We start from the raw sequence: 14,181 nt of genomic DNA, 5'->3' as shown, positions 1-14,181 counted from the left end.
GTCTTTGAGCGATATCTAAGTTTTCATAAACAAGATAAGATAAGATAAAAATTCTACGAATGGCTGCCGCCGTTTCTTAATCCAGGCTGAGCGCCGACAATTGGATATCTAAGTTTTCTCTGAAAATCCAAGATAAGATATCTATTACAGCGATATCTATTACAGCGATATCTAAATTTTCTCCGAAAATCCAAGATAAGATAAGATAATTCTGCGAATTATTAAGAACAAAAGGTTTGCCGACAATCAAGCGGGTTGATACATGATCCATACAGGTTGCGACATGTTTGCGCAGGATCTGACGTGTCTTGCGACGGGGTGAAATTTACACCAGGAAGGTAACGGGCGGCCTTATCTATGTATTTCTAAGAATTATCAGCGGGTAGATATCGCACAAATATTTCTCGCGAATTAACAATTGCATCATCATCCCACGAACAAAGGGATGATCGGGATATATAATGAGGACCGATGCAGCTGCCGGGCCATAGTACCACTGGCGAGCGCACGCTTTATTCGAGGTGCAAGAAAAAAAGTTTAGTGTGCAAAGTAGTTTTTTTTTTGTAATAAGTGTGAAAAAGTGAATTTTTTACAAAAAATGGAGAACGTTGAGCGCGACCTGTTGGAGCGTTCCCGCCAAGTTGCTAACTTGAGCGAATATTTCGGATGGCTGCAAGAGTGCGAAGAATTTATCGAAGAGCTGGAAGAACGCAGCCGTGCCAAGCGTCCGCGTCTCTCGATTGGACATAGACAATCTCTGGTGGCGAGAATAGCGCGACTCGAGGGTGCAAAGGTGCGCTTGCAGAGACGGTATGTCGGTGAATCCATGCTTAGTGGCGGCGGATTCAGTACAAGTTTTTCAGCGCTAGTCTCGACAAATTAGCGTCATTTTTGGATAAAGAAAAATTAAAAATTTTACATTCGGAATATCAAAATTTAACTAGTGAAAAATTCAATTTATTGACACGGAAGGGCGTCTTTCCGTACGAATACATAGACTGCGTGGACAGATTACAAGACACATGTTTACCGCCGCGCGACTCATTTTACAGTTCCTTAACCGGCGACACAGTATCCGAGAGTGATTACGCGCACGCCGAGACCGTCTGGAGCCGATTCTCCCTTCGAACGCTAGGCGAATATAGCGATTTATATTTAAAAATTGATGTCTTGTTATTGGCCAATATATTTGAGAATTATCGCGATAGTTGTATAAAAAGTTACGGACTCGATCCCGCGTATTATTATACTCTCCCCGGATATACATGGGACGCCATGTTAAAACATACGAATATAAAATATGAATTATTAACAGACATTGACATGGTTATGTTTGTCGAACGGGGTATACGCGGCGGCCTTAGTCAATGTTCAGGTCCGATACGCACAGGCTAATAACAAGTACTTGCAATCGTACGACCCATCGAAACCCTCATCGTACCTCATGTATTTCGATGTAAATAATTTGTACGGATGGGCAATGTGTCAACCATTGCCGTATGCCGATTTTCGGTGGGTCGACGATATATCGAATTTTGACGTATCATCTATCGCGTTCGATTCGCCTATAGGCTATGTTCTCGAAGTAGATTTAGAGTATCCGCAGCATCTTCATGACACGCACATTGACCTACCGTTTTGCCCGACGCGCGATAAGCCGCCCGGCAAGCGGGAGTATAAACTCCTCGCAACGCTTTGTGATAAGAAGCGCTACGTGATACACTATCGTAATCTACAGCAGTGCACGCGCCACGGGCTACGCATAACAAAAATATATCGCATACTACAATTCACGCAGTCAGCGTGGCTGCAAAAATACATCGAACTCAACACGCAGTTTAGAACACATGTGAAAAACGATTTTGAAAAAAATTTATATAAATTGATGAATAATGCGGTATTTGGCAAGACGATGGAAAATGTGCGCAATCATGTGGATGTAAAATTATTAACAAAATGGGACGGACGGTACGGTGCGGAGGCAATGATCGCGAAACCAAATTTTCATAGTACTGTGGGATATGAATTGACTAGGTTTGATGGAAAATCCAGAAATGGTTGTTTTTCCACAAATAAAATGTAATATAGATATTTTATTGGGATTTACGCGAATACAGAATTTAGAAGGAATGGGTATATATATATATATGTGGCCTCGACGGCATTCGTCACGATCTTTTACATGTGTTCGCTCGCACGGTCTTTTCCCGACTAACTCGTCGCTCGCGATCGCGTCAACACGCCCGAATTTTCACGGGCATCGCCAAGGTCCATCAAAACCCTCGCAAAACAATATAACGGGTGGAGCGGACAGAAAACCGTGCTCCATCCCACACTCGGCTATCCGACGACTTCTGGCCTCAGATGTCTATTCCAAAACAGCGTCTTTAGAAGAATCGCTTCAAGGCTTCATGTGATCCGCCGCCGAGGATGTCATACGAGGACCTTCTCCTTCGCCAATCTTCTGCACTATGTATCTATCATTCCGAAGAACTCGTTTAATCCGATATGGACCAAAATATTTCGCAGCAAACTTCAGACCAGGTCCGCCTTGTGTCTGTTTAATGGCAACCAAATCATTTTCCTTATATATACTTGGTGCTTTTCTCTTTCTGTTATAGCTCCGTTTGATTTCTTCCTGAATTTTAGCGATTGCTTCTTTTGCTTGTCGTCGCGTTTCACTACGTTTCTCTAAAAATGCCGCAGCTTCTTCTTCTTCAAGAAGATCCTTAAGTATGAGATCTTCTTTCGTCTTTATTTGCGTGCCAAATAAAAGATAAAATGGCGATGCGCCTGTGCTTCTCGAAGGTACGCTATTTAGATATCGCTGAGTTCTCATTACATATTTATGCCATTGAGCAGAATTCGGTGCTGACAACTTTGTCAACATTGGAATCAAAATACGGTTAATCCGCTCAACTTGCCCGTTTCCTCGTTGGACTCCGGTAACGACAGTGATATGCTCAATATTTTCGTCTTTACAATAAGTTTCGAAGTCATTCGCAGTGAAAGCCGTTCCTAGATCAGAAATGATCCTTCTCGGATTTCCGAAAACAGCGCTCTGTTGCGTCAATCTGTCTAATACTTCGGCTGCGCTTGTAGATTTCGTGGGGTATAACTAGACAAATTTTGTAAAAGCATCGATTACTACGAATAAATGACGATACTTCTTTTGTGTAGACGGCAGGGGACCCAAATGATCCACGTGATACGTATCTAGCGGACTTTCACCTTTTGGGATAGGATGTAAGCAGCCTTCTTGTTTTCCAGATTTTCTCTTAGCCAGAATACAGCTAATACAATTTCGGACAATCTTTTCGATCTTACTACGCATTCCCTTGAACCAATAATTCATCTTTAGCAGCTTCTCCGTTTTGTCTGGACCGAAATGGCCACGCTCGTGAGCTTGTCGTATAATATTGTTTTTCATTAGCTTTGGAACTACAATTAGCGTATCTCCGTTCAATTTCTTGTGTAAAAGTCCATTTTTAATAACGTATCCCTCCGCTTGGTTACTTATTGCTTGGTCTCGGATGCCTACCAACTCCTCATCTTCTGCTTGATTTTTTTGCAGCCTTGCAATGATGCCCTCCTGACATTCCGTTATGAGCATTGCAGTTGGCAATGCATTTCGACTGAGCGCATCGACATGTCGCATACTCTTTCCGGGCCGATGTTCGACAACATATTGAAAATCCTGCAGGAACAAAGCCCATCGTGCAATCCGCGTGCAGACGTCCGTCTTCTTCATTGTTTGTCCGAACGCCTGACAATCTGTTACAATTTTAAACGGTATACCTATCAAATAAATTCTAAATTTTCGCAACGCCTTAATAATTGCTAAAACTTCCAACTCGTAGCTATGAAATTTTGCTTCGCTATCGGTGGTCTTGCCACTTGCGTAGTACACCGGATGAAAAAGACGATCTTCGCTATCTCTTTGTAGTAAAATAGCCCCTTAATAGCCCCAATAACCTTGTGACGAGGCGTCCGTGTGCAGCTCCGTTTCCGCGTTTGGGCAATAGATTCGTAAAATAGGTCTTCTCGCCAAAGCCTCCTTCAACTGATCGAACGCGCGCGTTTCTTTGTCACCAAAAAAAATTTAACTCCCTCCTTTAACAATTCGGTCAGAGGATGTGCAACAGATGCATATTTCGGGATAAACCTTCGGAAATAGCCAGTCAACCCTAAAAAGCTTTGCACCGCTCTTCTATCGTTCGGTATGGGAAAATATTTTACCGCGTTAGTTTTTTCGTCGGAAGGTGTAACGTCTCCGTCCTCTATAATAAATCCTAGATAATTTACTCTAGTTTTCAAAAACTGGCATTTCTTCCAATTTATCCTTAACCCGTACGAACTTGCTACTTGCAATACTTCTTTTAAGTGTAATAACCCTTCTTGACAATTTTTTGATGGAATAATCAAGTCATCCATATATATTGACACGACATTTTTCGCCACTAAGTCAGCAAATACTGCGTTGACGTATTTTTGAAAATATGCTGGCGACGTACTTAAACCGAAAGGCATGCGCAAGAACTCGTAGTGACCGTTTGGAACTATAAATGCCGTATATTTGCGACTATCATCCGCCACGCGAACATGAAAAAAACCATTCTCGAGGTCTATTGTACTAAAAATTTTAGCTCCTTGCAAACGATCAATCTGGTCCTCTATAATTGGTAAAGGATACCGCGTTTTTATTATTTTCTCATTAAGTTTCCGATAATCAACGCATACTCTCGTAGCACCATTTTTTTTCTTAACCAGCACGACCGGGCTGGCATAATCAGAATACGATTGTTGAACAATGCCCTCGTCTAACCATCTGTGTATTTGTTCGTCAAGCGTCCTTTGTTCGGGTACAGCCAGCCTACGAGCACGCTGGTATACAGGAGTCTCGTCCTTCAGCACAATGTTTAGCTCGATACCTACGTCTCGAATTTTCTCGGGTTTATAACTCGATATTATTTCTCTTATTTCATCTTTACACTCTCGATCCATAATGTGCTCTATGTTTACATCGTTTACTTCATCGCCAAGGTCGATCCTGTTTACAGCAGGCAATTCGGAAAATGCTTCAGCAGTTTTTGAAATTTTAACGACACCTTCTTTTACTTGCAACTCGACATTATTTAAAAAATCTGTTCCGATAAGAATCGCGTGCTGCAACAGCGCATCAGGGACCACGTGAAACGTTACGCCGAAAAAACATCCGTCCACACAAACGCTAACATATACTTCACCTAATGTTACATTTTCATCTGAGCCAACACCGCAAAATTTCATTTGCCTCTTAATTAACGCCGGCGCTCCGATTTTAACATAAGAATCCGCGCGCATCAGACTGATGTCACTCCCGGTGTCGATTAAAGCCGATAACTCGACCGAGTTTATCGCAACGGTTTTACAACAACTTTTTGTCTCACCCTGCGTCGCGTTACAGTTTTTTTCTTTATTCGTCTGTTTGTTCTCTACCGTAGGACATTTAGCAGCAACATGTCCGTGTGTGCCGCATCGAAAACATTTAACGCCTTTTCCCTTCACCGGGCATTCCGCGATCAAATGATTTTTATTGCCGCAAATGTAACACCGTTTATCAATTTGCTTACTATCGTTTTCCGCGCGTATAAATTTCCTTTTCCGATCCTCCGTCTTGGAATGCCTAGATCTAATTTTCATTATTTCGTATATATCTAATTTATGTTTCAAGTCCGAAATACTTCTCGCGCCGTACAAAACAATTTTATTTACGTTATAAAATTAGTGTGATCACAAGCCTCGTGGACAGGGCTATTTTACTCGCGGACCCTATGTTTCACGAAAAAAACATCATCTTAGTCAAACGAATTCTTCGTAACAACTGTTACCCGTCAACAGTCATAAACAAAATTATTAACAGGAGACTTAGGGCGATTAAATTTGGCGGTAATTTTGGTGCGTCTAATCGAGATAAATTTGATACACGAAATGCTATAGTGTTGCTGTATATTAGAGATTTGAGCGAAAATATTACTCGTTGCATAAACAAAAATGGAATCGGTGTATTATATACCGTTCCTAAAAAATTAGACACATTGATAAAAAGAGGAAAAGATAGTATTGACAACTTAAAAAGAACCGATGTCGTTTATAAGATCGAATGTGCGAATTGTGACTCTACATATATTGGACAAACAAAGCGACATTTAGAAACACGTATTAAGGAACATAAAAATAACATCAAAAAAGACACGACATCACACTCAGTTGTTAGTTTGCATCGGACTTGCAACGATCATGAGTTCCGCTGGGATTCTCCTGTGATTCTGCATCAAGAAAAACAAACAAGAAAAAGAGAAATAGCAGAAATGTTCTATATAAAAAACCAAAGAAAGAGCATTAATTTACAAAAAGATACGGAGAATTTCAGTGGGATTTATGATCGCGTTCTTGAAGCTATTTAATATATTATATTGTCATATGTTACATATTTATTTATTTATTTATTTATTTGACTTTGTATTGACGTTTTAAAAATTGCGAAAGACACAGTACTCTGGTTTTCTATTTTCTCAACGCGTTAGTGACTAAGTTTCCTGCTAACAGTCAACATCTATTTTTCTTCGTGCTCACTTCTGTCAGTTATACATTGTTCATCAAAACAATGGTTAATTTTGTCGGGGGTTTGCTGTAAATTTGATTTATTGTATTAATCTGGTATGTAAACATATATATTTTTGTAAATTTATAATTATTTGTATGATTAAGCGCATTAAGAGTATATTTATATGTATATAATTGTTCATAGATTACTTGAAAAGGGCTGCAATGACAGCCGAAACGTTGTAATTTAACTAATAATTTTTTAAATAAATTATTGCCAGTCTGGTCGACTTTAAAATTGGAGGAGAGATTTTCATTATTTATTACTGGCGACTCTTAAGGATTATCATTAATTTTATTTACCTCATCGTCCGCTATACCATCTATTATATATTGTATTACCGCGCTGATTTCCAATTTCGCCCTGGAGGCGATTTCCAACATCTGATAGCAGTATTCGTGATACGTCTCATCCGTTTTCTTCTTCCTCCTTTGTAATTGAAAATGTACATCGTGGCTATTGGTCTTCTGGGAAAACTCGCGCTTCAAGGCAGTTCTGATATCCTTCCACGTCTTCCCTCGTGCTTCATACTTTACGAATAGCTTCGCTGATCCACGCAAAAGTCTCCTTACATATATCGTCTTTTGCACGTCGTTCCACTGACACAGGCTTGCTGTTTCGTCAAAATCTCTGATCCACTGCTTAACGTTCTTGCCATCATCACCGCTAAATGTATCGATAGCATCTTCAACGTCTTTAAATGTCAATAAACACCTCTCACGTTTCCGTAACGGCTCCTGCGACGGCCCTTGCCTCCGGCCATCCTCCGACGCATCACTGAGCTCCGACTCATCACCAGACTCGCAATCCACCTGACCGCGCACACCACCGTCGTCGCTACTCTCGTCTCCGTCTTCCTGACCCTCGAGAAACACCGCCGCCCAAAACCGCTCCACCAGATCAGCCTTGTTGCCTGTCGTCCTCAATTTTCGTCGTCTTAACTCGTTTCTAAGCTGGACAATCGTCATAGCGTCCGCCTGCACAACGTCTCTCGCTCCATCGTTCCGTGCGGTTCCGCCGTCGCTCATCATTACACCACCTTCAAACCCGCCTCCTTCCATCCGATGCGTAATCCCGGACGAGCCCCCAAAAATTTACTTGTGGGATATGAATTGACTAGGTTCGATGGAAAATCCAGAAATGGTTGTTTTTCCACAAATAAAATGTAATATAGATATTTTATTGGGATTTACGCGAATACAGAATTTAGAAGGAATGGGTATATATGTATATATATATATGTGGCCTCGACGGCATTCGTCACGATCTTTTACATGTGTTCGCTCGCACGGTCTTTTCCCGACTAACTCGTCGCTTGCGATCGCGTCAACACGCCCGAGTTTTCACGGGCATCGCCAAGGTCCATCAAAACCCTCGCAAAACAATATAACGGGTGGAGCGGACAGAAAACCGTGCTCCATCCCACAGTACTAGCATATTTTCGGAAAAATTAGTTGCAATTGAATTACGCAAACTCGAAGTTAAAATCTACAAACCAATCTACGTCGGCATGTGCATACTCGACATATTAAAAGTATGTCTTTATGAATTTCACCACGAATACATGTCACCGCTCTATCGTGACAATTGTAGAGTAATGTACACCGACACGGACAGTTTAATTTATCAAATTAAATGTCAAGATGTCTATGAAAATTTGAAACGCGATATCGCTCGATTCGATACCAGCGACAACGCCGCGAATAATGCGTACGATATACCGCTCGCGAATAAAAAGGTGCCGGGTCTGATGAAAGATGAGAATAACGGCGCGATAATGACCGAATTCGTCGGGCTTAGAGCAAAAATGTATGCTTTGCGGGTAGACGGTAAAAAGGATACTAAAAAGGCAAAAGGTGTCAAAAGTAACGTCGTAGCGCGTAGTATAACATTCGACGATTATACGCGTTGTCTTAATGACGAAATTGAAATGACGCGTCAGCAGTCATGCATAAGATCAAAATTGCATAAAGTGTATACCATCAGCGAGACAAAAATTGCTCTAAGTCCCTACGATGACAAACGGTATGTTGTACCTGAGTCGACCGACACCTTGCCGTGGGGACATTATAGAATACCGTTGTAAATTATATTTATTATATTTTGTAGGCGTATCTTTTGTACTGAACTGTAGCCGTATCTTTTATACTATATCGAATATCGAATCGATCAATTAATTATTGATTATTAAAATGTAGGAATGCAGGAGAAGGCCGGATGAATTTAGTTGAATCAGGAAAAGAAGTCAGGTTCGGAAGATATATATATATGTTTATTGCGAGTCGAAAACGTCTTCGCTGTCCAAGTCCCGTTTCTATTCTATCTTCCTTCCTGTCGCCTCGATATTAAAGATCTTCTGCCGGTTCGTAAGAGAAGGCGTGCTTGTGTCTCGATAAAACGCTCCGAAGATGATGTTCTCAACAAATGATGTCTCGATTCCCAAAAAGTCGGCATATTTATACCCGGTGTTAAAACCTTCCCTACCCGAAACATCGGACCAATCAGAATTACCTTCGTTCATTGCGCAGAACTGTGTTTTCGGTTTTCTCGACAAACAAAGGATCGCTCAGAACGCTTTCAATAATAAATATTACAAATAAATAAGTACCCGGCACGAGGTCGACAAACAAAACACGTAAATCAGCTAATCTCATCGTCGGTTAACGTCTTTATAAAAAATGCCTACAGCTCGGCCATCCTGACTTTTTGACCGTCCCGGTCAACGTTATTACCAAAATTACAATACGCAATAAATAAAATTCCTTTACCAAATAATACATAATCATGCTCGAATATACGGGTGCATTTGATCCGTCGCAAATTATAGCACATCTCGTTTTTTTCTTTTGCGCTTCGTCAATATTTGTCTGAGGTTTATCTCGCGTCGAGGTCGCGCTACGGATAATCGCTCACATTAATTGGATCGCGTAATAGATCGCTCGCATCACCTCGCTGCTCAATTTTTTCACAATCGGAATTATCATTCTATCATATTTTCCACCTGTCCGTTTGCCCTCGGCGTGCCCACAGCAATTGATACGTGCTCTATAGCACCGGATCCCAAATATCTCTCAAATATGTCAGATTTGACACAAGTTCCTCTGTTCGAAATTGAATGTCTCGATTTACCATACGCGCAGAAATATTTAAAGAGATACTCTACCGATTCCTCCGATGCTGTTGACTTACGCGGGTAGAGCCGGATAAATTTAGCGAACACGTCGATGACGACAAACAGGTGACGCCCAAACTTGAAAACAGAGTTTTTTCGAATAAAATCGTACAATGATTTTGCCACCAATAAAAATCTCGGCATAGATCGATGAAAATGACTCGCGAGTCCGACGAACCTATGTACGTCCCTGATGTTACATGGCACCGGATCATTCAACGCAGACTCTATACTCTCATCGCTCGGTCGTTCGTGTTTTAATGCGATAACCCTCTCGAGATCCGGCACGCACTTCTCCGCTCGAAGACTACTCAAACCATGAGATTCGTAGACCTCGCAGATCTTTTCGGTGGTATCTTCATCAACCGCCGGATTAATTTTTACTTTTTCGCTCGAACACGCCACATTGTCGTCGCATTCAATATGCATCATTTGACTAACGCGCGCTTCTTCCGCGTTTGTAATTTCAAAATCTCGCCCTAATGTTACACGCAGCGACGGACAATTCAGGAAATCCCGACCGAGTAATACGCTATACGCCATCGTACTATGAGGCACCGTGTAAAACTTCATTTTCAAACGCACGCCTCTCACCTCTAAGTCGGCGTGAACGATGCCGTCGATATTTAACTGCGAGCCGTTAATTCCGCAAAACTGATCGATGCTCTCACCGGCGAGCAGACGTGAGTCGCCCCGAATTACTTCGCTTTTCACCAAACTAATCGGAGAACCCGAATCTATCAACGCGTCTACCACATAATTATCAAACCCGTTATTTTCATTTTTAGCCCTGATTTTCACCGTAATCATGTATGGTTTTAGTAATGCAACCGGTTGCACGACGTTCATCGACGTAGTTTGCGCAACGCTGTTCGGCGTTTCCGACGCCGCGGACCGATTTCGCTTTGGACATTCTCTGGCGAAATGATTCGGAGATTCGCACACGTAACACGCTCGCTTCGCTTGCGGTCGCACACACTGGGCCGCGGTATGGCCTGTTTCACGACACTTATAACACCTCGTCGGGCCTCCCCGCGTCGCCGTCTCTGCTCTTCCTCCGCTGGTCGTCCTCGCTCCGTCTCTCCCTGGCCGGACGTCTGGTCTCTTTGGATTCCCTCGAACCACCTTCTCGAACGCCTTCAATAGCTCTCTTCCAGATTGGAAGTTCATCAGGCGCGCCTGACTCTGCAGCCGAGGATCCGTCACTCCTTCGATGATGTAATCGAGGAGTTCGTCTTCCGCGATTGGTACGCGATTTGCGAGAATCACCTTTTCGTGGTAATAATCGCAAAACTGCTCGTCTCCTTTCCACACACGAGCCTCGAATTCTCTCCTCAGTGTCAGCTTTCCTGGCCGCAGGTCGAACATCGACTCCATCTCTCGCAGAAGGTCCTCCAGGTCCAGCGTCACATACTCGGCCTTTGAGTAAAACCAGGTCAACGCACGGCCTTTCAACCGAGAGCTAATCAACACTCTCGTCGAATTCTCGTCCAGCTGATACGTGCGTCTCAGCAGCTCCAACTGCTGCCTCCATCTCCAAAAGGTGCTGTCCGTCGCGTCAAACTCAGGCAGCAGCTCCTTGATTCCTCTCACACCGCCGAACGCAGAAATGACGCTGCCGTTCGTTATCGTCGGTGTCGAGGCTGCACTCCTCATCATCTCTATTTCTCTTTGGAGCAACTGTCGCTCTCTCTCCAAAATTTCTCGCTCTCGACGCAGTAATAAGAGTTCTGCCTGCGTCGCGTCGTCATGCTCTCTCCGTTCCGGCGTCGTCATCCTCACTCGGTCCCCTCGTCTCGGCGTATCGTCCACGGTCTCCATCTCCATGGCGTCACCCTGTTCACTGGGTGAACGCACACCTCCTGAAGCCGGGATGCCATCCGAATATCTCTCCTGCCTCCGTTGCTCGCTCAATCTCGCCCATACGCCTGAATCGTTGGCATTCAGGCGCTGCATCCAGCGCCTGACTAAACTGTTGGGCGAGTGATATATATATTTGAAATAAAATACTCTTGATGCGTTGAGAACTGTTTATTACTCGGAGAAGAATCAATAATGAGAGCGCGTCTCTCGACCGGCGGTCGTCTTATATACCGCCGTCAAAATAACCGACGCTTCAAATCGCGCCAATCACGCGAGGACACGAATTCGATAAAAATCTCAGACGACGAACGGATAAACATGTACGGAAGACATACAATACAAAAGAATGTAAATACCGAGACAATGCTTTATAATAATACATGCCCGCAATAACAAGACGGACGACGGATAACTAAATAAGTCGAGCCCAACGAATAAATGCCAACAGTTCGGCCATTCTGACATTTAGGCCGTCCCGGCCTAACATAATCAAATATCGCATATCGGTCAAACGCATACTCGCAAACACAATTATAATTTTACATATGGTCGCATCTGATCGGGCGCAACTACACCGCTATATGGCCGTTGTATCACCTGGAAACCGTCGATATCGCTTACAATATATCGGTCATAATCGAGCGCTTTCCTTATCACATACGGTCTTTTAAATTTTGGTATCAAATTTTTTTTTTTTTTTTTTTTTTTTTTTTTTTTTTTATTCCGACCGTATCCTTTGACTTTGTCCCGCCTCCGCGGGAACCAATAAACTTTCCCATTTTTGTCCTTTCGATAGGCCAATCCGTCGCGCAATTCATAATATTTTATTTCGCTCTTTCCGAGTTCGTCACGAATTTTCACAAACACCATATGTATAGAACGCTGAAACACACGCGGCGCGTTCGTCAGTCCGAACGGCATACGTAGCCATTCAAACTGCCCCAGCGGCGTCACAAATGACGCATATTTTATCGACGCGGGATGCATCCTGACGTGATGGAATCCATCCTTTAAACCCGAAATCGAGAAATATTTTTTGCTTCTCAAGCGATCAATATTATCGTCGATCAATTCCGTGGGGAAATTATCTCGCACCGTGATTTTGTTTAGTTCGCGATAATCGATACACAAACGAATACTTCCGTCTTTTTTCCTAACGAGCACGATGGGACTCGCATACGGGGAATCGCTGTGTCGTATGGTTCCATCACTCAAGCGCCTGTCTAAAATACCGCACAAAGCCTCCTTGTCAGCGAATGACAACCTCCGCGGGCGCGACGCTATCGGTTGTTCGTGCTTCAATGCGATGGTCATCTCAAAATTGGGCGCGCCGCTCTCCGCCCGCAAGCAATCGAGGTAACCTGCCTCGTGCGCCTCGCTGATCTCTCTAACGCTCTTTTCGCCAATACCTTCGTCGATTCGGAGTTCGCCACACATATTGACCGAAACGTCACCACTCTCAATCATCATAATTTCTCCAAAAGTACTCGGCTCCTCAATCGCTACTATTTTTACTGTTTCTCCGAACGTAACTCGTATCGACGGACACATCAAAAAATCTCTTCCGAGAAGAACATTATACATCATTGCGTCGTCCGGTACTGTATAAAACTTTATTTGGATTTGGACGCCACAGACTTTTACAATACAATAAAAAATACTATTTACGCAGAGTAAAGAACCGTTAATACCGTGAAATTGATTTGCGCTTTGATCGACCAGTGAACATAATTTTTCTGGGACGTTACTACTTCTTATTAGGCTGATCGGTGATCCCGAATCAACCACCGCGTCGTCGGTATAATTAAAATCTGCGCCCTCATCTGCCGCTAAAATATCCACACTTACCATGTACGGTCCAGGAAACGCGGCGGGCCGAACCGCGTCCGCCAACCCGATCTCCGTCGATCCCGCCGTCGGACCCGCCACCGCTGGCCGTCCACGCCCAGGGCACTCCGCCGCCAAGTGTCCCGACGCCCCGCAACCATAACACGCACGACCCGTCGGCGGCCGCCCGCAACGTGCCGCGATATGGCCTACCTCACCGCAGCGAAAACACCGCGTCCGCTCTAACCCTGGCCGCCCGGCTCCACCATCCGCATCTGGCCTCACCCTGTCTCCCCGGATCTCCGCCCGTCCCGGGCCCAACGCCGCTCCTAATCCCTCGCCGACAGCGGGTCTCGCTCCTCCGGGCGGCCCCATCATCCTGTCTCTGCGCTCGAACACGATGCTCTCGAAGGCCTCCAGCAATTCCGCTCCCGACCGGAACCTCATCAGACGCGCCTGGTTCCGCAATTGCACGTTCGTAATGCCCTCAATCACATGATCAAGAAGCTCGTCCTCAGCTACCGGGACACGATTAGCAAGAATCACCTTTTCGTGATAATAATTGCTAAATGGCTCGTCGCCCCTCCACATGCGAGCCTCAAATTTTCTCCGGAGCGTGATCCTTGCCGGACGCAGGTCGAACATTCGCGCCATCTCTTCCAGCAGCTCCTCC

The 14,181-nt window shown here is 43.9% G+C and overlaps 2 protein-coding genes across 2 annotated transcripts in view; both read left to right on the top strand.

The window, feature by feature from the left end:
* LOC114935077 (multicopper oxidase 3-like) overlaps positions 1 to 14,181 on the top strand; it is a gene marked incomplete at its 3' end in the record, with an annotated part of 105,792 nt that overhangs the window by 78,619 nt on the left and 12,992 nt on the right. The window lies entirely within an intron of this gene.
* Positions 8,157 to 8,732, top strand: LOC146723006 (uncharacterized). The gene has a single exon (XM_085483349.1). It carries the CDS (start codon positions 8,157 to 8,159, stop codon positions 8,730 to 8,732), a length of 576 nt encoding a protein of 191 aa, XP_085339475.1.

This window comes from Nylanderia fulva, unplaced genomic scaffold (assembly GCF_048542155.1).
Source record: "Nylanderia fulva isolate GAGA-0341 unplaced genomic scaffold, ASM4854215v1 Scaffold246, whole genome shotgun sequence".
In the NCBI taxonomy this organism is placed as follows: domain Eukaryota; kingdom Metazoa; phylum Arthropoda; class Insecta; order Hymenoptera; family Formicidae; genus Nylanderia; species Nylanderia fulva.
This window is presented reverse-complemented; position numbering and strand designations above follow the sequence as displayed.